This window comes from Olea europaea, chromosome 10 (assembly GCF_002742605.1).
Source record: "Olea europaea var. sylvestris chromosome 10, O_europaea_v1, whole genome shotgun sequence".
In the NCBI taxonomy this organism is placed as follows: Eukaryota; Viridiplantae; Streptophyta; class Magnoliopsida; order Lamiales; family Oleaceae; genus Olea; species Olea europaea.
The window spans coordinates 35,744,489-35,770,578 of record NC_036246.1 but is presented as its reverse complement, the minus strand read 5'-3'; the positions used below and the strand labels follow the sequence as shown (position 1 = coordinate 35,770,578).

At 33.9% G+C, this 26,090-nt stretch overlaps 1 protein-coding gene across 2 annotated transcripts; it reads left to right on the top strand.

Annotated features, from left to right (window-relative positions):
- The first annotated feature begins 5,218 nt into the window (after nt 1-5,218).
- On the top strand, nt 5,219-9,626 carry LOC111402018. Of its 2 annotated transcripts, none has more exons than XM_023030036.1 (4): nt 5,219-5,580; nt 6,188-7,016; nt 7,341-7,772; nt 7,992-8,161. In XM_023030036.1, the coding sequence occupies exons 2-4, from the start codon at nt 6,209-6,211 to the stop codon at nt 8,132-8,134; spliced, it is 1,383 nt and encodes a 460-aa protein (XP_022885804.1). In that variant the 5' UTR covers nt 5,219-5,580; nt 6,188-6,208; the 3' UTR covers nt 8,135-8,161. The 2 variants fall into 2 exon arrangements, with proteins under 2 accessions (XP_022885804.1, XP_022885803.1); XM_023030035.1 differs by lacking the exon at nt 7,992-8,161 and adding an exon at nt 9,144-9,626 and having other exon boundaries at nt 5,225-5,580.
- The last annotated feature ends 16,464 nt before the right edge of the window (nt 9,627-26,090 follow it).

The following is a 26,090-nucleotide window of genomic DNA, read 5'->3' as shown; positions in this document are numbered from 1 at the left end:
AATTGATAAGTTTTTTAATTCCGCATGAACACCTATTCACCCCCCTCTAGGTGTTAGTTGGGTCGAACGTTAGGTTTTTCATTGTGGATAAGGATTATTTTTAATGAGGACTATATTTAGTACAAGACATCACCTATGTAAGTACAAACTTGGTTAGTTCTTTGAGAGTTTACTTAGGCGGATTCTCCATAGCCAATGTAGAACTCAAGAGAATTCAAGGCCGAAATTAACATAAGAGATAATACATTAGATTTGTTATATGGACCTGCAATAATGATTGACAGTTTAAAATTTCAAGATAAATGATTAGCCAAGTGAATCAAATAGAGTTAAATAAGGAATGTTCAAAACAAAAGCTACATACTGTAATGCATTATCTTTCATATATACTTTTCTTAGTGTTCCTTGTATTAGGTCAACTTCTTCCATTCATGTTTCGGATTGTTGAAATTTATAAGTTTTTTAATGATTAATAAATATAAATTAGAATAAGTCTCCAATAGATGCGATGATTGGGTGTGCAATTCTTCAAGTATAATAGGTTTATAATGAAGAGTCATGACCTTTGGATATAGTGCAATCTAGATCGCTAGATCATGTTCTGATTAGAAACGGTGAGATCTAATAACAAAATTTAAATTTTTCAAAAGATGCAACCATTTATGAATAAATATATTGAACATATAAATATGACCCTTTTAATTTTATTTTTTCACTCCAAATTAATTCCAAAATAATTGATGTTTAAATTCATTCTCTTTTCAAATTATGTCAAAATTTATTTTTGAATTATTTTCGACTTTTTATATTTTATTCACTCCAAATTAATTCGAAAATAACTAATTTCTAAATTCACTCTCTCTTCAAATTCTATCAAATTATGTTTAGAGTTTAATTTGCTATTTCGGTGTTGATATTGTTGGTCTGGAACTGGAAGAGTCTGATCAAGTTGGTTTGTTTGATAAAATAAATATTGTACTGTATTAATTTTGAAACAAGCATTCTATTTTAGGAGACAATCATCCATTTGATTATGTTAGTACTAGTGTTGGGGCAAAATTTGTCTTATAAAGATTTCTAATAGCATAGCTCGTTTCATATTATCTCTTTATATGTGTTCTAGCAAGTGGTTAATGTCCTCATTTTGCATGCACTTGTTTAGGAGATGTCTGGTTTGATATTTTCAACATGTTTTTAGTTTTCAATTTTGTAAAACACCAAAAACTTATTTGGTCTAACAAATTTGAATTTATGTTTCAGTGAAAATATCGAAAAATAATTAAAATATGGGAAATAAGCGTTTAACTAAAAATAAAAAATAAAAGATATAATAAAATTCTAAAAAATTAAAATAAAAGTAAAAATTTCTAAAAACAATGAAGTTCTAAAAAAATAAAAATAGTTCAAACTCTTACTGATTATTTAAATAAAATATAAATATTCTTAAAAAAATTTGAAATAAAAAATAGATAAAAATTCTTAGTTCGTGTCATTAATTTTTATTTCACGCGCACACACACACACATGAGAGCATGATTCAACATAAGTCTCTCATAAAGTAAAGGTCTTGAATTCGATTCTTGGGGAACACGAAAGAAAGTTGTGAGGGACAAGAGGGTAGGGATGTAAACGAGCTAAGCAAAAGGTCACAACTCGAGTAAAAAATGGCTCGTTTTTGTCCAAGCTAAGCTGCTCGATTTGTTTTTTTTTTTAAGTCGTGAAATTTGAAAATTTTTCACAATATAAATTATGTGAAATTTATACTAACTGTAGATTAAATAAAAATTATAACCCTCGTTCTCTTTCCGCACTTGAGATTTGCTACAATCAATATAGACGGAATTAAAATTGTACCCAAATATTTCATGTACAAGTCTTTCTAAACAAATAAATTTTAAAATTACATAAGTTTTTGAAATAATCAATTTAGGAACTTATAATATCATATCCTTTGATCTGTTGCAACTTCTCAACTATTATATAGTTGCACATTCCCATTCTTTGAAACATATCAGAGCCTCTAATAAGTCCTTTTTTTTAGTTTTGATCACTCGTCTGACAAAGCTCTACCACCTAAACTAAATGCAGCCTCCAAAACTATGATAGACATTAAAGGTGTTAGTAGAATACGTGCAATTTTTCATTTAATTGGATATTGTCTCTCATTACACTTCTAACAAGAATAGAAAAACAAATTCCTCTATTTCTTTTCACTGTAACAGACTATGAATGTCTACACACATATGTCTAACTAACTCAGATGGAATTTCAAAATGTATACTATTGATGTCTATCATTCTAGATATGAATAGACTTGAACTAAATGATGGAACACTTGTATTAGTGTTCAAAAAATTCCATATATCATCTGAATTGTTTGTAGTATTTCTTGAATATGTACTCTAGGAACCAGAACTATTTTGACCTCATTTTTTTGCTAATAGTTATACTACCCTCATAAATGAAAATTTTATATGTATATGTGATAATTCCACATTCATGTAATTTGAAATCCCCTTTATAGTTTTGTGTCAAATAAATTAAGTTGAAGGTCTGTCATCTAGGCTTGAAAAAATAAAGAGGGCAACTCTTTTTAAAATTTGGAAATTTAATTTTCGTAGATAAGACTACATCAATAAAATGAGACAAATTTCTATATTTATGAAATATTTATGTGATATAGAAAAAGTATTGTAGAAGAGGTGCAAATGTAGGATAATGAACACCGCTATAGGCATTCGTGGCATCAAAAAAAAAAAAAAAGATATAAGAATTTGTTCACATAAAATACAATACATCATTGACAATCTTCCAAGTTATATTGGGTCCATAATTATGCTTGTCACTATAATATAATGAAATAACTTTATCATATTTTTCACATGACTTTAACATAAGATACGTAGAGTTTTATATGTGTTACATCAGTTACAAATGACTTTTTTTCTAAAATATGCTCTACATACAAACTGTTAAGTACTTATTTTCTAAATAGTGACAAAGTAATAAAATTTATTAATTGTATGATTTTGTCTAGTTGTCCACTTATATGATATACAACTAAATTGATAATATGATATACACAACGCTGATTAAAAAAAAAAAAAAAAAAGAACTTTACAATAAAAGGTTAAGATCATTAATAAATTTTTAATAACAACTTTGTTCACACTAGTATTGTCAAAAGTAAAACATTAAAACTTTTAAAACCGTGTATATGTTAGTAGTATCATGGGGATATTATACTAATCTAAATCCTTTTTATTAGGTAAAATGAATGGAGTCTATCGCTGTAAGTGGCATCTTAGTTGCAGCCACATGTGCATCAATTCCTTCTCGAAATCTTTTCTATGAATATACGGAGGTAGAAAAAAGTGGAACTAGAATTGCCAAACACAAGTTTGATCACTTTTGGGTCGAAACCGATTGATTTTGCTTTAAAGTCCTTACTACCTGCCTCTTTAAATGAAATGTGCTTGAACCGCGCTTCCAACTAAGTTTTTTAGTATAGTAATTATAATATGCTTTCCAAATATTCATTCTATTTTAAACACCAACTTTTTTTCGTGTCATATGTTGTCAATAATCTGATTATTTTTTTATTTGACCTTCTAGTTTTGAATACTTCTTCCTCTTGGATATCCTCTAAATCAAATGAAACATTTTAGATGTGTCGTAGTCGAATGGAGTAATCAAACTACCTTTAAATTGGTTAACTTCATCACTATTAAAATTCATTTGTATTATTATAGCATGTTTGGTTTGGATTAAAATCTGATTTTAATTTAGTCAAAGTCAGACAATTAATATTAGTCATATCTTTTATGGGTCCGACAACTTTTCAACCACACATTTCAAAAACTTCTATTGAATTTACTAAAATAATTAATTCTAATCTCTACCAAGCAACCTCTAAATTTGGACCACTTAAAATTGAAAATTGATAACAAAAGAAACTAAATATCAGAGCCAAAAATTTGGAGAGTAGAGTTGAAAATAAAATACTATAAATTGAAAATTGTTGAAATAAATTGATATCAAATCCAAAATTTTACCTTCATATTTAGCCCTTATTTGAGCCCAATTTTTCAACATAAATACATTCTTTAACAGTGATTTGACATCATTTCAACCACACATTTTTTAATAAAATAATATTATACGCAAATCAAAAATTTTTCCTTATTTTTTAACCACACATTTTCCATTAATACACTATTTAAAAATTCATTTTCTTCACAAAAATGGAGCTCAAACAAGGGCTTATAGCCAGAAATAGACTTGTTCTACAAATTTTGAAATTTCGAATTTGACTTTGATGGGATTTTTCACTTGCTTTTGCAGCTACAGCTGGAAGCAAGCAAGCTACTTGTAGCAGTACAAGTTGCTTAACTAACTGCTTGCAACATACACATTGTCCAAAAAATGAGGCTCGGGCCATCGTCCGAAAATGAGGCTTAGTGGAGACAAGCCATGATCCGAGCCATCGGCCGCTCTAACCAACGAGCCAAATTTTCATCCTTATACGAGACAGGTGTCTTTCCAAAAAAGACGGAAAGTAAGAGAACAATAGGGCACATGACTCGAGTCATTACAAAAAACTCCCTATTGCATCATCCAGGATTCAAATTCTATTTTAATTGTATAAAATTTTTCTATTTTACTAAACAATCAAATTCATAAAATAAAATTTCTCAATTTTTTAAAACAAACAATTTTCTAATTTTCTCAGAAAGACAAAACATACGCATTTTCAATAATTATAAAATAGACTTTGAAAACCCAAAATAAAATAAAATATTAAAATAAAATAAAACAAAACAATTATGCTCTAGTTTTAAATGCAAGAGATGTAAACAATGTTTTAAAATATGAAGGTAACCTTAAATTCCTAATCCAATAAAATAATAAAAATGAAAACAAAAATCTTGATGAGCTAGTCTACTTGTACAGAAATTTAAGTATAGAAATGTTGTATAGAATACATACATTAAGGAGAGTGGGTGGTTTTTTTGGCAATAAAATATTCATGTACGGTCCACCATTTGTGACACTCTGTACACATTCTGTGAACTTAAAATTCTGTACAGTCGGAATTTTTGAATCTTGATAGCATGTTTGCTTAAGCGAAAATAAAGTATTACAATACTACTTATTTATTTACGTATAAGTAACCCTTTTATTCTTGGCCAAACAAGTCTTTATCGTCGTGAGCTACAAGGAACATTTCAAATGTGTTTTGCGGGCAACGACCTGCCAAGCACCCCAAGATCGACAGATGACAAACACACAACCCCGCCCCCACCCCACCACTTCCTCACCCCCATAACAAGAGGTGGAAGAGTCGGGCTCTCTTTGTCTTCCTTCCGAAGATTAGGGAAGCTTCTAGGGGGTGGTGAGAGAGAAATCATGATTTGATAATTATCAAATGTGCTGAGTTCTGAACATATTGATGCAATTTTGATGAGATTTCGTTCAATTTGGTCCATTTTTGTATTCATTTAATTCATCGCCGATCTCTCCTTGCCTCCCGTTCTAGGGTTTCTCCCTTCTCTTCATCATCTTCTTCTTCTTCTTCAGGTAGCTTTCCCTTTCTGATTTTTGGTCAATGAATCGTTTATGATTTTTTTCTTTTCTTTTTTGGATAATTTATGGGCTGTTGTTAGCTGACGTGTTTTTGTAATTTTGTAATTCGAGATTTTCTTCTTGATTTTTGTTAAGTCTATGTTTTCTAATAGAACAGTTAGATTGCTTTACGCTCATTCAGCTTCTTGTTGTTGTCGCCGCCGCTGCTAGGAAGCCTATGCTTTTTTAACTCTTTGTCAATTTTGATGATTTCACTATAATTACCCTGATTATTTTAATTATTTGAGAGCTCCGATGGGAGGTTAAAAAATAGGACATTTTCAATTAATTGATAATGAATTTTCTCCTTTTATTTCGAAAGAAATTGTGAGAGCTTGGAATCCTTGCTTAATTCAATGATATAACTTGTAACGATAAAAGATTGTTCAACAGTTACTTGAAGATTTTTGTGCTGCTGTAGCCTGTTTAGTCTGTGGATATTAAGATGGATATTGAATTTTTCATTTTCTATTGCCACAAACTTTTGGCAGTTATTTAATTTAATTTATTTTTTTCCGACACGTTTTGTCATTTAAGTAGAAAATATCAATTTTTGATGCAGATTGTTTGATGTTTGAAAGTCATGCCAACATTCACAGCTAAAGCTTTTGACAGACTGATAGAACCAGGAGCTGAAAACTCTGTGATGCCAGTGATAAATGCTTCCGATCTCAAACTCGCTAGGAGAAATAGTACTCCAGACTCAAGGCTTGATAGGAGAATCATTTCTCCTAGTTCGAAGCTGGAGAGGGGAGTTAGTGTTCCTCCTAATCCAAAGCTCAATAGGACAAATGGTTCATCAACTACGGCTGTTGTAGATCGAAGACACAATTGGACTCAAATCTCGCCTGCACTCTATGCTACACCAGAGTCAACTCCAATTCCCGATGCCCCATCTTCATTTCCTCCATCTCCTTATATCATTAATCACAAGCGGCGGGGGCCTCGACTCGTGAAGAGTTTCTCTGAGGATGATGTTGCGACTCACCAACAAGCTGTGGACGAGAATAAGTTCGATGCGAATGGAAAAAATGCTGAAAAGAAGCTTGCTGGCATAGCTAAGGATGACAGCTGTGTTCATAATGGGCACGTGGACTCTTTCGAGGATAATAATTATACACCAACCATTCCCAATGTTGCTGAGGAGGATCTGAATGGTGTGTTTGATGGTGAACACGGAAGCAGTGATTTGACCAATGGTTCGACTGTTAAAAATAGGGTGGTGAAGTCTGTCGGATTTAATTTGCAGGGAGATAGTGAGGTGGATGATTTCTTTGATACCCAGGACTTGATGAGTGTTAAGAGCAATAGTGAAAGTGAGGGTATTGGTGTAGCAGAACGCTCTTTGAATTCAACAACAACAACAGCTGAGTTTTATGATGCTTGGGAAGGTACCTTTGCCTTTTAATTTTATGAACGCAAATTTTTCTTTCTTTCTTTAGTACATCTAGAACTAATTGTAAATGCTTGCATGTATAAAGTAAACATTCTTATATTGTGATTGTTTAACGTGCATCCGTTGTCAAAATGCTTGTGGATCATCCTGAGCATTAATATTTGTGTCTGTACATAAAATGAGAGAGAGAGAAGGGGGTGTGGGCAATATGAACATTTTGAACCGCTTTGTTAGTTATCAACTATACGAACATCATGAATTCATTGTTTCAATATCTTAAAGAGTGTTCTTTCATGACTTACTATCATTTCATGCTCAGACTTGTCATCAGAGAGTTGCCCACAGCCTTCAATTCCTGATATTGAAACTGATCTGCGTGAAATAAGACTGAGTTTGTTGATGGAGATAGAGAAGAGGAAGCAAGCAGAAGAAATCCTTAACGATATGCGAAATCAATGGAAAAGTATCCGGGACCAGTTATCTCTTGCGGGGTTGACACTCCCGCCAGATCCAACTACTTTGCCAGGGGGTGGACAGTCAGGTGATTCTGCAGCAGATCTGTGCCAACAAGTCTTTCTTGCCCGCTTTGTTTCAAATTTAATTGGGAGGGGCACTGTGAAGGCTGAAGTTGAGATGGATATGAAAGCTCAGATTGAATTGAAGAATTCTGAGATTGCTCGTTTATGGGACAAGCTACATTATTATGAGGCTGTGAACCGGGAGATGTCTCAGAGAAACCAAGAAGCTGTAGGTGAGGTCTTTAAACCATAATGCTTTTTTAGTGGGCTTACCTTTCATTTATTTTTACCAGAAAATAGTGACAGATTGCTTTCTTGTGGTTGTGGTTATGCATGACAATTTAAATAGCTTCATCCAGTATGTTCTTTCGGAACATTTTATGGTCAATGATGAATGAAAACTTTGTCCTGTGAAATCTCTTTCCTCTCATAGTTTTGCCTATAAACTGCAGTGAACAGACCTCAATGCGGGGTTGATGGAGGAGCAATGGAGAGGAAGATGTCAATTTACTTCTTTTTTTTCATTAAAATTTGCTTCACATTTCAGATTTTAGATCTGCAAGACGTATTTATTTTAACCTCTATGTATTTTTAGCACAAGAGCCCTTTTTCTTTATTTCTTTTGGAATATTTTCGAAATTCTAATCAAGTATTTTTAAGAGTTCTTTCAATATACAGGGTTCTTTTTCTTGTCCAGCTCTCTTGGATCACATACATTATTGGACCGTTGCTTGTCATTATTATTTTCATTTGCATTTTGTTTTAAAGCTGTTTTTGGGTTAATATACGCATTCAATGTTCCCTGATAGCTGGTAAATAATTAAATACTAGCTACAAGTACAACATAATTACTATTGTTGTAGTATAAATTGGTACTTGTAACCATATCTATTCCATTTGTGCAAGTTAACATGAGTGATATTTTTGACATGATGTGTAGTTGATGATATAGTGGTTGTACTTTTTGCCCCCTTAAAAATATAAGCCGCGTTCATATTTCTTTTGCTAATTTTATAGTATTAATATTGCATCACATGGACTTGATGTTTTCTTGTTATTCATATATACAAAATTTCACTCTCCTTTTGACATAAGAAACATATTTATTCCTACCTCACTATGCCTGTCTTTGTATTCTTTATTTCTACTTCGTCTTCGTTTGCCAACTCTTATGATTTTGCTGATGATGCTTATAGTAGCTAAAGACGAAAATTTCATTTTATCCTTGCTTACTAAAGTACTAAAAAGACATCATCTCTTCCATTATGCTACTTGCACTTACTTCAACAGTTTAATAAAGTACTAATAACTGTGTATGTCCTTGGAGGTACTTTGCATTTTATATTGTGGGAAGCTTTAAGATTTATAAACCAAAATAAACAGAAAGAAATAGTAGTTCCTTGATGCTGATTCTCGTTGTTTGAACTAAAAAGCAATACTTGATTTGGTATGAACTGTGGGAAAGATGAATTGTTAACTTTCCTTATTTCGCGTCAATTAGATAATGTTTTTGTTGCTTTCATTCATTTTATTCTATGTAAATGTTACTTGCCCATAAAAAATGAATTATTCTTCTGATTTCATACCGTATTTGACTCGTGTAGAGACAGCAAGACAACTTAGGCAAAGAAGGAAGAGAAGACAGAATTGGGTTTGGGGATCGATTGCTTCTGCGGTTACAATTGGTTCTGCTGTCATATTGTGGTCTTACTTCCAGACTGGAAAAGGATCATCTTCCTCAAGCCAATCACACGATCCTGCGGTTGAACACGGTTCAAAGCAATAAACTCCAAGTGGATGGCTTAGTACAGGCTATGCCTGATAAATGAATAACAAACAATAGGTCGATTTTGCGATCTTGTGAATACCAACATTTTGTCCTGCCATTGAGTGTAGATCTAATAATAAAATCAAAGTCTGCACGACACAAAGTTGATATAGCTAGCAATTCGAACTATAGATTTATTTAAAATTGTTTTTATTCTTACGTCCTATCTTGGTTTATACAGCTGGATAACTTGGAATGTTATCATTGTGTTGTGTGTTCAGTTACGTTGTTGGTGATAATGCTGATTCTATTCCCGTTGTGTTGTATGTTTTTAAAAATATTATTACTTTTATTACCATTTCGACTTTAAGTTGGACATTCTTTTTTACATGCATGGTATAGATTTTTAATCAGAATTTTAGCAGAATCCTATACTTTGGAAAGTTGAATGCGCCTCAAAACCCATTTCCGACAGTTGAATGTGCGCCTCAACCTATCTTGCATTGATTCCTTCTATCACCTTAAAATATTCATTGTCGACTAGAACTTCACGTGAGCCATAAAAGGGTCCATTGCATGTTCACGTGTTTTTGCATAACAGGCCGCCGAAACCCAACTTAGCAACAAAGCACGGAGAACAATAACACTTGGCCCAAAAAAATAAAAATAAAATGATTTAATGCCTCAGTTACCACCAAAGGTCTAGAGGCCTCTGATTAAGTTATGAATATTGGCAAAACATTAGTATAGGTTATGACACAATCAATATAGACTTCAGTGTAACAAACTCATGTGTGTGCACATAATGAATTGTTTAACTACTATCTTAAAAGCACAAAATTCTACAAGTTCTAGAAAACCAAACTTAATCATGACTTCCAAAATAATGATGAGAGAATGTCAAATTCATAAAAATGATCAAAGAGACCCTAAAAATGTTTATAAAAAGGGCATTTTGCACAATTAAAAGAGGATTGAAAATCTAATGTTCAATCTTTCACTCCCTAAAAGCCGACTTGAATCGAGGTAATATTAAGAACCAGCCCTCTTGGAAATTCAAATTTCTGACCACCCTTTGGCTCCTAAACAAACCCCAAACCCCAAAAAGGAGTACATGTTGGAAATATTTCATAACAAAGGGAAATGGAGAAGAAACAAGGTGGAAAATATATCAAGTAGATGTAAATGATGATGAAGGCTCGAACATGGTACAATTATCCTCAAACTATATTTGCCCCCTCTTAGATTGAACAAGATGCTTAAGGGATACTTGGCAAATGGTTTGCAGTAATTATCAAGCCTTGAACAGGATTAATCACTCAAGCATTAAGTGAAATCTTCCAAAACTCGAGAACACAAGGAAAGGATTGAATATGACGAAGAAAATTGATGATCTTTTGTGGAATGGAAATGTAATTGCCAAAATTTTATTTTTCGAGTGTTTTGTTATGAATGTCAATCACCTATTTATAGGTCTCATAAGATCCCACGAAGTGGTGCCAAAATAGGTTGAAAAATCACCAAATTCAAAACAACAACGGTTATAAACGACTATTTTTTAATGCTATGTGATCGCATAGGCCATTGGCACAGTGACGAATTCAGGGTTGGATGTCAGCTAGGACAACCATCGATAGTTGACCACAATAGTGAAATCAACTGGGTCCATTCCGTGACTAACAGTATTTTAGACCTGAATGAATCTTACATAACCAAGAACATCGTAACCCCTATCATAGACTCTATGAGAAATTACCCCATTAACCCAACACTTCCTCCAAACATGCACTAAGTGTCCAAGTGCGTCTTCTTATTAACCTGTCATTAACATATACAAAGCATAAAATAACTAGCATAATAATCAAGTCAATCCCACTATCCAAGTAGAACCTTGACAAGAACAAAATCACAAGATGGTAAGATTATGGTCTAATCTCAATAGTAAAATTTTTATTTTAGACACCACAAGTCCAACAAGTTATTGGGGAAAAAAAAAAAACCCACCATACCATAATAAAAAACGCAAACAAAACCTACAAAGAGATTCTATGAACATGTACAATATTCAACAACATAGAAAAGCTAAAATAATTCGACACAAAGTCAAAACACGAGAATCCCATAAGCAAAACACAAAAGTCATTGTTTTGACATCAAAACATAGAACAATAAAACATTATCATCAACTGATGTTAAATCAAGATCAAAACAATCTAAGATAAACTAATAGGAACCCACCAATTCATTGCCTAACTCAATAGCATCATCACTGAAGACTTTCCCGTGACTTTGGTGGCTTCCATAGAACACAGTTCTCCTATAACTTACCATAGCTTCTTGATTTATTATTATTATTATTATTTTTTGAGTGCACAGCAGGACTATGAACAAGGGAGGGAGGTAGGGAAATAGGGCTTGCTGGTTTGCAAATTCTATTTGTTCTCTCATACAAACCATTGTGCCAATTTATGTCTAACCTCAATTTTTTTTTTTTTTTTTTTTTTTTTGTTAAAGGAGGCCCAAAAGAAAAGACCCACAATTGAGAAAAAAAAAAAAGGCTCAATCCAAATTGTCATATTTCGTCGTGTCTGCCCTTCAAGTTTCTTCACGGTAGCTTGCGACTGTAAATTCTGGTGGATTCAGCACGTGTGACCGCGCCCCTTTGCCGGTTGCTGGATTTGTCACTGCATTGGCCAATGCAGTCGCATAAATATATGTTTTGGCCTCCAATTCCATTTTCCCTTCCATGCATGTTTTATTGATTTCGAACAATCATACAATAATCCACCACTTGTTCAAAATTCAATAAAACCCTCATATTCAAAATACAATACTCATGCATGCAGATTATGATAGAGCACAGATTTAGCACACACTTATGGAAAGATTTACGAGCACATATTTAGCACACAGATTTACTGCTTGTAATACTCTGCCCATTTTGAGTGATTCATTTTCCTTTTGTACAGCCTAAATTACTGGGATTATATGGGTTGCTACTGTATAAATATTGATACCAATCAATGGTTAATATACTGAAAATTTCCACCAAACTGTTTATGGTATCAGAGCCTCTCTGTCAACTGAACAGAGTCTGATCCCTCTTCAAAACCCAACCGTGCCATCTACAATGGAAAAATCCTCGGAGTCCTCTGCAACACCAATAACTTCAGCAACTGATTCTGGACCAGTGATTGCATCAACTCCAGTGAACACCACGGCTCAAAACAACTCTTTTCCCATCAATGGAAATCTGATAGCTCTTAATGCCTCTTCTCAGATTCCATTTAAACTTGCAAAAAATGGCGAAAATTATGCATCTTGGAAGTCCAAAATGACCAACCTCCTCTTTGGTTATGGACTTCTTGGTTTTGTTGATGGAACTCATCCATGTCCATCGAAAAATGACCCTGGATATCTCCTTTGGACTCGTCAAGATCGTCTTGTGCTCCTTGGCATTCAAGCTGTTGTTAATAGCGCAATTTGCCCGACGATAAACAATTGCACCACATCTGCAGATGCCTGGAACAAGTTAGAAACCAGTTACGCTAATCGTTCAACTACCCGTATGCTTTCTATTATGTCCTCTCTTATGTCAAACAAGAAGGAAGGGAAATCTGTGGCAGCTTATATGAGCAAAGTTAAAAGCCTTGTCGATGATCTAGCTCTCATTGGGCATTCCCTAAACGACGCTCAAATCATGTCCTATACTTTAAATGGTTTGGGCAATGAGTTCAAAGAACTTACAGCAGCAGTTCATGTCCGTGACACCCCCATAACTTTTGAAGACCTCTATGATAAACTACTTGATGAAGAATTGATAAGTAATCATGGAGAGCCGAAGGAAGAAGAAATTCAAGTTACAGCACAACTTACTCAAAGGAGGTCCAATTTTAGAGGTCGTGGTAATAGAGGTGGCCATCGAGGTGGCTACAATAACACCACATATCGCCACGATAACAACACCAGTGGGCAAAACTCTCTGTTCAATCACCTGCAATTCAATCGGCAGCAGTCGAGGCCCTCCTACAGCAGAGGTATAAACCATTCCAACTCTCCATCATACTCCCCTCCATGGAATTCATATCAGCATCAAGGAAATCAAAGCCAACCTCACATTATTTGTCAACTATGTGACAAGTCTGGACATAGTGCAAAGTCCTGTAGACCTGGTGGACTGCCACCTTCCTATATCTCTCGACCTCAAGCAAATATGGCTGAAGGACTATCAACACCAACAACAATTGGGTACTTGATTCAGGCGCTACGCACCATGTCACTTCAGACCTACAGAACCTTTCCTTGCACTCAGATTATGTTGGTAACGAGGATATTGTAGTCGGTAATGGTAAATGAATCTCTATCTCTCATGTTGGTTCATCTTCGATTGATTCCCCTATTGCCTCATTTACATTAGATAATGTTATGTGTGCACCCATGATAACAAAGAACCTTATATCTGTTTCCCAATTTTGCAAACAAAATAACACATCTATTGAATTTTTTCTTGATTATTTTCTTGTGAAGGACTTGAATACGGGGGCATCCTTGGCGAAAGGCCGGAGTAAGCACAACTTATATGAGTGGCCATCCGCAACCCCACCTATCAAGCAATCACCAATCACTCCTTCTGTCTCAGTCACCCTCCCGTCTCAACTATGGCATCAACGGCTTGGCCATCCCTCTCCTCCAATTCAAAAGAGAATACTCACTAGCAATAAAATTCCCTTGTCAAATTCATCTACAAATAAAGTGTGTGACTCTTGTCTTTGCAACAAAAGTCATAAACTATCTTTTAAAAATTCTTCTATTAGTTGTACTACACCATTTCAAGTTATCTATTCGGATGTTTGGGGCCCTGCGCCAGTGACTTCATTTGGAAATTTTCGATATTATGTTATCTTCGTTGATTACTTTACTAAGTACACGTGGTTGTATCCTCTTAAACTTAAATCTGATGTCGTTACTGTTTTTGAGAAATTTCGAAAACTCATTGAAAATTTTTTCCATACTAAACTCAAAACTGTTTACACATCGTCATATTGTGGAAACTGGTCTCACACTTCTTCACAACGCTGCCATACCTCTACGTTTTTGGACCTATGCCTTCCAAACCGCCACCTATCTCATTAATCGCATGCCCACTCCTGTTCTCCACAATGACACACCATATCACATATTATTTGGTCACAAACCCAAATACACTTTCCTCCGAGTCTTTGGTTGCCTATGCTATCCTTGGCTTCGACCATTCAACACTCACAAACTCGAACCCCGATCTCAACCGTGTGTGTATCTTGGTTTTTCACTGTCTCATCATTCTTTTCTCTGTTTTGATACTCATTCCAATCGTCTCTTTATATCTAGACATGTTGTCTTCTTTGAACACATCTTTCCCTACAAAACTACACCCTCTCCTGGTATATGTCTCTCGTACCAAACTTCTATCGGCCTTTACTGGAAAACACCTGGATAAAGTTCAAGCACCCACTGCTGACTCTCTTGACTCTGTTGTCTGGTCTTCCTCCACACCATACTTAATCCATACTCCCTCTACTCAGCCTCCATCTACCACTCAATAGGTTACTTCTTTGGCTTCTCCCCAGGCTGCCTCTCAATGCGCTCCATCACAGGTAAACAGCTTACCCGAACCTATTAACATGGAATACTCTATACCACATCATGGCACCACCACTCCTGCCTCACCCACACCAGATCTCTCTACCACCCTAACCTCTACACCAAGTCAAGAAATCCACCAACCTGACCAACCAACAGCCCCTAATCCATCTCATTCCCACTTCCCAGTCAAACCATCTCGTGTAGTCACTCGTGCCCAAAATAACATATTCAAACCCAAAATACCATTCTCACTTCATATGACTACCTCGCCTTCTCCCGCACACATGGAACCTACATCATTTACCCAAGCCAATAAGCACTCTTACTGGCGTGACGCCATGAAAGAGGAGTTTATTGCTCTTCAAAAGAACAACACATGGTCCCTTGTACCTCCATCCCCCACACAAAATGTTATCAGTTGTAAATGGGTCTATAGGATCAAAGAAAACCCGGATGGCTCTATAGCACGTTACAAAGCCCGACTTGTGGCCAAGGGCTTCCATCAACGACCTGGCATTGACTTCAATGAGACCTTCAGCCCGGTTGTCAAACCGGCTACTATTCGCCTTGTTCTCACCATTGCTGTAATTAATGGTTGGATTCTGAACCAACTGGATGTTAACAATGCTTTCTTGCAGGGAACTCTAGCTGACTGTGTTTTCATGCAGCAACCTCCAGGCTTTGTTGACACTGAATATCCCTCTCATGTCTGCAAACTACACAAAGCACTCTATTGTCTCTGACAAGCTCCCCGAGCATGGTATACTGAGCTTCGGTCCTTCCTCCTAGCCTATGGCTTTCTCAACTCCAAGTGTGATGCCTCTCTCTTCATCTTCAGATCAGGAACCCACATCATGTATCTACTTGTATATGTGGATGATATTATCCTCACTGGGAATGATCAGTCCACTCTTCATACATTTACTGCTCAGCTTTCCACTCGATTCTCTCTCAAGAATCTTGGCAAACTCAACTATTTCTTGGGAGTTGAATCCACACGGACTCCCAATGGCCTGTTCTTATCTCAGAGAAAGTATATTTTAGATCTTCTTCAGCGAAACAATATGCATGAGGCAAAGGAATTTAGTACACCATTGTCTCCTTCCGAGACCCTCAAACTTAATGATGGTTCCCCTAGTCATGATCCAACTCAGTATCGTCAAGTGATTGGATCACTTCAATATTTGTCCCTTACAAGACCGGATGTCAGTTATGTCGTTAATAAGCTATCTCAATTCATGCATCGACCAACCTCTACTCATTGGCTTGCTGCTAAAAGAGTTCTCCGTTATCTTAAAGGCACTTCTCACTATGGTCTCTTCATATCTGCTCATTCTTCCCTTGCTCTTCATGCATTTGCAGATGCCGATTGGGCTGGAGACGCTGATACACGACACTCCACATCAGCTTATGTTGTCTTTCTTGGCTCTAATCCCATTAGCTGGAGCTCTAAGAAACAATCCACCATTGCCCGATCCTCTACCGAAGTCGAATATCGTGCCGTTGCTGCTGCCACCGCTGAAGTGAATTGGATTACCAATCTTCTCCATGAACTAGCAGTACCAATTCACTCTTCTCTAACGATTTATTGTGACAATGTTGGAGCCACATACTTATGCTCCAATCCTGTCTTCCATTCCCGTATGAAGCACATTGCCATCGACTTTCACTTTGTCCGTGATCAAGTCTCTCGTAAGTTGCTTCGCATTTCCCATATTCACATAGCAGACCAACTTGTTGACTCCCTTACCAAACCACTGGCTCGAACACAATTCCTTCTTCATCGTTCCAAGCTTAGTGTCCTTCCCGGATCCTCACGCTTGCGGGGGCATGATAGAGCACAGATTTAGCACACACTTATGGAAAGATTTACGAGCACATATTTAGCACACAGATTTACTGCTTGTAATACTCTTCCCATTTTGAGTGATTCATTTTCCTTTTGTACAGCCTAAATTACTGGGATTATATGGGTTGCTGTTGTATAAATATTGATACCAATCAGTGGTTAATATACTGAAAATTTCCACCAAACTGTTTAGATTAGATATCTTCTTATTTGAATTTAACTATAGTGTAATTCAAACGAAGTAAAGTCAAAATCAAAGATGACATGAAGCTTTGAACAAGTTATTCCATGTAATAATACCGGTAAGAACACACACGAATATTACGTGTTCTCAAGTTCCTTGAACTTGCTTAGCGCTAATAGGCCTTGTGCTTATCATTTTCTACAAATTTTCAAGAGAGAAACTCCAACTCTTTATTGAGGCAGCACAACCTCGAAGTTTATCTAAGTGAAATTCTTCATTTCTTTATTACTTTTAGAGATACTTGTACTTAGTACTAAACTTCATTAAGAGTTTTAAAGCTCAACCCCCACTTTAGTAACAACCGGCATTACTTATTAGGACAGGGTTATCACAAATTTTAATAATATTGAAACTATCCATATATCGAATGACTTGTTACCTTTTGAGCCCGTGGATTATCTTTTGAGTAATGACAGGTAGAGTTGCTATCATTGGTGGACCTTTTAGTTAGGAGTTTCAACAACATCCTACTCGAAGTAGACGTTACTAAATCTCTATTTAGATGTTTAGTTAAAAGATCTGCTAAGTGCTCGATTGACTTTACATAATTGAGGGAAATTATTTCATCTTTGATTAATTTCCTTATGTAGTCATGTCTAAAACTCATATGTCTAGACTTTTCATTGTATGCTTTTGTTAACGTAACTTGACTATCACATATGATAGGTATTGAAGATGTATTCTTCAGTCCTAAAGGTATCTTATAAAGAAGATTATTAAGCCACTCAACTTCTTTCCCAATTTTCGATAATACTACAAATTCAAATTCCATAGTCGATCGTTATACATGTTTGTTTCTTTGATTTTCAAGAGACAGTACCTCTTCTAAAAGTGTTCACCCAACATTAAATGGATTTACTTTCACAACTAGCATCTGTAAATCCTTCCAATACAGTTGGGAATTTAGTATATTGTGGGCCTAAGTTCTTGATTTTCTTTAGATATCCAAAAACCTTTTGAATGGCCTTCCAATAATTACTACTCGGTTTACCAGTAAATCCACTAAATTTACTAATTGCAAAGGCTATGTTTGGTCTTATGCATTGGACTGCATACATAAGACTCCCAATAGCACTTGCATATTTTAATTGAGTAATTGTCTTTCCATCATTCTTTACAAGCTTTGAACTTGGATCAATTGGGGTACTACATTCCTTTAGTTCAAATGTTTTAACTTATTTATCACATTTTCGATATAATGTGATTGACTTAAATGGTAACCTCCATTAGTCTTAGTGACTTTGATACCCAAAATGATATTCACTTGTTTAATATCCTTCATTTTGAATGTGGAAGATAGAAATCTCTTCATTTTTTCTATTTCATCAATGTGATTACTCATAATCAACACGTTATCAACATATAAGCATATACATATTACATAATTATCACGTATTTTAGAATACAAACATTTATCTATGTTATTGTGTTTAAAACCAAATGATATTATAGTTAAGTCAAATTTCAAATGCCACTTTTTAGGTGCCTGCTTCAAACCCTAATGTGACTTTACCAACTTGCATGCCTTGTGTTAATTTTCGGGTAGAGCAAAACCTTCGGATTGTTCCATATAAATCTCCTCATCGAGATCCCTATTCAAGAATGTCATCTTGACATCCATTTGATGAACATGAAAGTCATGCATGTAAGCTAATGCGAATAATATTCTGATTGAAGTTATTTTAGCTATTGGTGCATAAGTGTTAAAATAGTCAATTCATTCCTTTTATCGATACCATTTGTCTACTAATCTAGCCTTAAAGGTATTAAAAGAACCATAAATGTTGTACTTTCTCCTAAATACCCATTTACAACTAATAAGTTTGGATCCAGATAGTAATTGACGAGTTCTCACGTATTGTTTGACATTATTGAATTCATTTCATCCTTAATTGAATCTTTCCAAAAGATGCTGTCACATGAAGCGATAGCTTCTTTATAAGTTTTAGGATCGATTTTCACTCGTAGAACAAAAGAAATTATTCTTACAATATTCACCTCATTTTCCTCTACTATGTAAAAGGAAATAAGTTGAGAGTTAATTTCGTCTAGTCCCAAAGACCTTATAGTCCGAGTTCTTTTGCTTCTTCGTGACTCAATACACTCATCAACATCTTTAGAAGATGTCTCGTCTTGTGCTCCACTTGAGCTAGGATATCTTTATGATTTCTTCTCAATTTATTATCCAAGGATAGTGAATTCTTAAAAAACTTTACATCACTGAATTCAATAATCACATTGGTTTTCAAATTCAACAAACTGTATGATTTGCTATTATTAGCATATCCAATAAATGCACATTTAATACCTCTTGGACCCAATTTAGTCCTATTATGGTTCGTGTTCTTGAAATAAGTAAGACACTCCTACACATTGAAGTATTCAATATTTGGTTTTCTTCATTTCCACAATTTGTATGAAGAAACATTTGTATGTTGTGAAAGAATCCTATTTAGTATCCTACATGCACTTTATGAGTTTCACCTCACAAATTAAATGGCAACTTAGCATAAGTTAATATGACATTTATCATTTCTACTAAGGTTTTATTTTTTTCTTTTAGTCAAATCATTTTGTTCTTATGTCCTAGGTGCATAATATTGGTGAATAATTACCATATTGTTCACAAAATAAGTTAAAATCACTAGAAAAGTATTAGCCACCTCTATCACTTCTTAGATTTTTTATTTTCTTACTTAGGTAATTTTCAATTTCATTTTTATATACCTTAAACATGTCGAATGTCTCGTGTTTATGTTTCATCAAATACACATATGTATTCCTAGAGAAATCATCAATGAAGGTAATAAAATACATATTTTCACCTCTAGTTAACATGCCATTTAATTCACAAATATCTGTATGAATTTATTCCAAGACGCTAGAGGTTCTTTTAACACTTTGATATGATTTTTAATCATCTTAGATTCTACACATGTTTTACACTTAAATGTATCATATTCATCATATGAAATCAAGTTAGATTTTAGCATTCTTTTCATAGTACTTTTTCCTATGTGTCATAACCTAGCATGCCACAAAGTAAACGAATCAACAATATAAGCAAAATTCACTTTATTATTATTTAACTTGTCAACGGTATAGAGTTTGACCATTCCCTCACAAGAATAACCTTTATCAACAAATTTCCAGTTTATGGATAATACAATTTTACTGGACACATAAACACTTTTAATGCTCGATATCATTAACCAAATTGCTATTCATATCTAGAATATGTTAAAGTAATGATTTTGTCGGAAGTGAAGATAATATCCATGTTTCTTTTTCCAATCACCTTAGATCAGACTTCGTTCCCTATTTGAATATCTTGATCTCCATTCATGTCATGATATGTCTTGAATAATGACTTATCATATGACACATGTACGGTTGCACGTGTATCATACCACCAATCTGAGACCTTTCCCTTGATCACGTTAATTTCGCTTACAGTGGCTACTATATTGTCTTTTTTGATGAAGATCACCTTTCCTTTGAAGTTGTTTCTTTTTTTTGGTGTTGACATTCCTTTGCATAATATCTAGGTTTTTTACATACGAAACAACCATCTTTGGTCTTCTTCTTGGACTTGTTAAAGTTCCTTGAAGGCTTTCGTTGGATTTGTTAGAAGGCTCGGTCTTTTCCACGGCATTAGCCTTTGAAATGCCTTTAAAAGAATTTTCATTCTTATCCCTTGCCTTGTACTTCTCCTCGATGAGAAGATGTTTTTAAAATTATTCCAAAGAGTACTTTTCAAAACTATACATAATCTTTTTTCGATATCCCTTCCAAGTCCCTGAGAGTTTTGCAATAATTGCTCCCACTTGAAAAGTTTCCGGAATCTCAATTTTGATAGCCTTTAATTTGTTGACAAGCACTTGTAGTTCATGGATTTGGGGAATGAGGTGAATGTTTTCAAGAAATTTAAAATCAAAGTACTTTGAAATCTTAGTACCTTCCTCTTCGGCATTGTACTTACTTTCTAATGCTTTTGAAATCTCATTTGTGGAAAAGGTATTGGTGTAGAAATTATACAATCTATCAGATAACGCATTGAGAATATGGCCATGGCATATGAGTTCATCCTCTTGGCTTTTGTCTTTCAGCTTTAATGGCCTCTGTTTCTCCATTTGTTGGTTTTGGTAGTGGCGTCAACTCCGGATCTAATATGTAGAAAATTTTCAGCACTGTTCGTAGGAACTTTAGTTTATCTTGCCATCTCGTGGAGTTTGTGCCATCGAAGCTATCCAATTGAACAAGATCTTGATTCATTAATTTGATTATCGTCATAGTGGTTTCATTCTCCATTGCACAGAAATATCATTTGAGATTGTTGAAAATATTTCACAACCAAGGGAAATGGAGAAGAAATAAGATAGAAAATATATCAAGTAGATGTAAATGATTGTGAAAGCTCGAACATGGTATCGTGGTCCTCAAACTATATTTGTCCCCTCTCGGATTAAACAAGATATTTACGGGATACTTGGCAAATGATTTGCAGGAATTATCAAGCTTTGAGAAAGATTAATCATTCAAGTATCAAGTGAAATCCTTCAAAACTCAAGAACATAATGAAATGATTGAATTCATAGAAGAAAATTGATGATCTTTTGTGGAATGGAAATGTAATTGCCAAAATTTTATTTTCAAGTGTTTTGTTATGAATGTCATTCACCTATTTATAAGCTTCATTAAGATCCCACGAAATGGTGACAAAATAAGTTGAATAGCCACCAAGTTCAAAACAACAATGGCCATAAACGACTATTTTTTTAATACTATGCAATTGCATAGGCTAAACCCTTGCGACTGCATAGTTGTTCTGTGGCAAGGCCTGTAGCCCCTGCATGTCAGTAGGCGACCACATAGGCCATTGGCCAATGTGGTTGCATATATATATATATATATATATATATATTGGCCTCCAATTCCATTTTTCCTTCCATGCATGTTTCATTAATTTCGAACAATTATACAAAAGTAAAACCCTGCAAAAAATTACGACAGAAAACTTGACATTTGTCTTTTAAAAACTATTTCAACTAAAAATCAAGATTGCCATTGTAACTCTAGAATTCATAATCCTAAGGCTATGTCCATTAGACAGATTCTGTTATTTGTTAAGTGGGCTGCGAACAAACATGCACGAAAGGGCCTTATTTCTACATAATCAATAAGGTATATTAGTCTCAACATTTGAGCTCTTAGGTACTTTATAATTAATTTTCGAATCTTGTTATATATACACTATGATGTAAACTTTAGTTTACACTTTATCACATGACATTACTCTATTGAACAATTTAAATTTTAAACAGTTTTTCCATCCAATTGACACTTGACAACAATGCAATTGTCAACCAAAGTGTCAAAAATCAGTGTACAAATGGCAAAGTTCTTAATTTTCTGTTCTAAACTTAAAATGGTTTATGTTACGGTATCAGGAATTAGTTAATATATGGGAATAAATCGAGCTGAACTCTTAGCCCATGTTTGATAGTGAAATTTTTACAAATAGTTTTGTGAAAAGTTGATTTTTTTAGATAAATTGGAGTTAAAAGTAGGACAAAATTACAAGTCCACATTTAATAATGCATCTACGACCGTGCAAGAAATATCTCAATGCATTACATAATATCTCCGAGAAAAGTCATTAAACTTTATTATTGCAATATCTTATATTTAGCGCCATAAGTATCCACAGAAAATCGTTGCTGCTCTTCTTGCTCCAGCCGTCATGCTTGAGATAACATAAGATGCAAGCGAGAAATTGCTTGTTCCTTTGTTAGATTATCGTTCTGTCATCTTTAACTTGTCAACTACTAACCATAATCTCTCTTACTTTAATGGTTTAAAAAAAAAATAATAATCCAAAATCATTGCAGAATTCACAACAGATTGTTAATTACAATCTTTGAGCTCTTAAAATTCCATTTGGTAAAGCAATTGAATCTGAAGTGGATTTGATGTTGGCAAAGCCACGAGAAGAGAAGCCCTACAAAATCGTAGCGTATCTATCAATTTTCTCTTTTTGTTAGGTAGCTTCTCACATGCTTAGGTATCCCACTTTAGAACACAGCACGCCACATGTCTCGGTAAAGATGGTGCCGCTCATCACGCCAATAAATACTCCAATATCATCCATTACTTTTGTCTATGCCATAGTCACTCGCCAATACTTATTGACCCTAAATATCATCTTCAAAAAAAACTATCTAAGTCATTGTCTGATTCCTATTTTTTGGGATAAAATGTATTATGAAAATAGTAATTTTTTAGAAAATAAGTGAATAAAAAGTAAGAATTTTTTTGAAATACGTGTAAAATTATTTTATAGAAGAATATATTGTTGAAAATTAAATTTGAAAAAAATGCTTTTTTAAAAAATGGAGCTAAAACAGGGGCTAAATATAAAATATTCATTATTTTAAAGTGATAGTGCTTAAACATAAGCTTAGATAGACTTTCAATTTTAACTTTTCAAAATATAAAGTAGGAGCACGTTTGAACCCCATTTTTGGCAAAAAATGCATTTTGTAATAATGACTTGATAGAGAATATATGGTTAAAAAATAAAAAATTTAAGGTTTATGTATAATATTATGTTATCAAAGAACGTGTGATTAAAAATAAGAGAAAGGAAAATGTATTTTGAAAAAATGGAGACAAGGGATAGGTTCGACTTTTCAAATTTAGAGAGCCAAACTCACTCTTTATTTTTAATGAACAATAACTGTATTTAATAAGTTACCTATTTCAATACTTTATTTCTTAAATTATTCGAACCATATTTAGAGTCAATTTGGCATGGTTTTTACTTTTTGTAGAAAGTTTTTGAATGAAGTTATCTTAATTTTAGCATGAAAACTAATCTTTAAAAAAGTTTCCTACTTTGAAAGTATTTTTAGAGGAAATCACATTTGACCAATTTTCTCTAAAAACTCTTCTAACAAAAAAGCGCTTTCATAAACTTAGTCAAACGGATCCAAAAACATCTTTTGAATCTCAAAATTTTCTTTTGACTTTTTAAAAGCCATGTAAAACGACTCTTAAATTGATTGATTATTCACTTATTAAAGATTATATTAAATAAAATACGAGAAGAAATCAATAAATATTCCTAGATAAATTAAATAAAGAGTCAAAATAGATAACATTATTGGAGTGAATAAAAATTTTGACTCTCTAAATTTAAAAACATTCTCTATAATATATAAGATGCCCTTTATAAATAAAGAGTCTATTGAAAATATTCTAATGTTAGAAATAAATGTTGCTATCAAGGTTTAAAATGAGTTTAGATATCTTGAGACATGTTTTGTTATGTTCAGCTTTAACACGTCTTGTGAGTTCTGCAATGAATTGTAAATAATGATATTTCTACTCAAGTTAGTTCAAACAAGCTTTATATTGTACTGAATTTAATTAAATAGTAAAATTTAGTACTCTTATCATCCCACTTATATAGACTGATTTTGTTTTTTACATAGATTGAAATCTTTTATTTAATGTTATTAAAAAAGAAATTTTTGTAAATAATTTTCCTAGTTTACTCTTATTTAATTATCAACAACTAGTAGAAAATAATAATGATTAAATTATCGTTGAAATTGGTTAAGTTGGAGGAATTGATTATAATTAGGCAAATTAAATAAATGTATATTAGTAAATGTATAAACGTACAAACAAATACTTTCTCAGTAAAAAAATGACCATATAAATGAGACAAAAAAAGAAAAAGGAAAATCAATCTATATAAATGGAAGGCTTGTTAGCACAAAATGTTCCTACGTTTTACCGTTAGTGTGTGAAACGTCCATACATTTCAATTTTTTGCATTTTCACCTTTATTTCAATGTTTCATTGTGGAAAACGTCATTCCGCCCATTTGCTATAAGTTCCACCGTTAAATGCACACCTGTATTCACTTTTTATTTAATCTGGAAGGGTGAAATGGCCAGACCATTTAAAAAACATCTCCTTCTCCATAACATAAGCACGGTTCATCTTCCATCTTCTCTACTGTTCATGTCCCGTGCGCACCCATTTTCTTCATCCCCTTCTCCTTTCATCTAAAACTTTTCCTCTCGTAGTGGGCTATTCTCTGTATGTAGTGGAGGGCAAATTAGGAGAAAGTGTTATTTCGACCTAGGTCCATTATTTTTTATTTTAATGTTCGACATTTCAAGTTTTGGGTGATCGAGGCTTCCTTGCTATTTTTTATGAAATTTATTTTTGATTTTAAAGTTTGACATTTCAAGCTTTGAAAGCAATTGTAGTGCTTATATGTTCACTTTGTTGGTTTTCGTTGAATGCAGTTGTAGTGCCAACTTGATGAAGTTATTATATTGTAAATTTGTTTTGTTCACGTGTCTGAATGATCAACAGTATAAAGGTCTCCATTTCGCCTATTTTAGATGCAATTTTTTTTTCATTCTTAATTTTGTTGCTATTTTAATTTTGTAGTTTCATCAATATTTTGAGTTGCCATGGTTGATTATTGTCTTGAGTAGCTATGGTTGATTAGTGTCTTGGGTTGCTATGGTTGATTATGGTGATTCTGTTGCTGTGAATGAAAGGAATGCTTATAGGATTTGATAGGGAAAGTTTTCGAAGAAATTTGAAACATAGGGACGTTATGAGCAAAATTTGTCAAAATGTAGGGACGTTTTACGCAAACTTTGTTCGAACGTCGGGACGTTATACGCAAAACAGTTTTTCACTTTGGGTCATTTTGCGCATGTTTAAATTTAGGGAACTGATTTACAGCTTCAGCTTCTGATGCACAATTTAGGGATTGAGATTTGTGATTTTGGATATCGGTTTGCTGCGAATAGTAATGGGGGTGAGAGTATGTGTGGAAGTCAAAATTCGATTTTCGAAAATGCGTCACCCATGGGGATGATGAATGGTGAACTTTCAAAGATGCATCAACTATGGCGACAATGATGATGAACAGTGGGCTTCATCCGTTTTGTTTGATTAATTTTTTTTTTCCCTTTTTTGAGAATAACTTGTTTATAGCGGGAAGAAGAGGTTTTTGAAGTGGTTTGACCATTTTA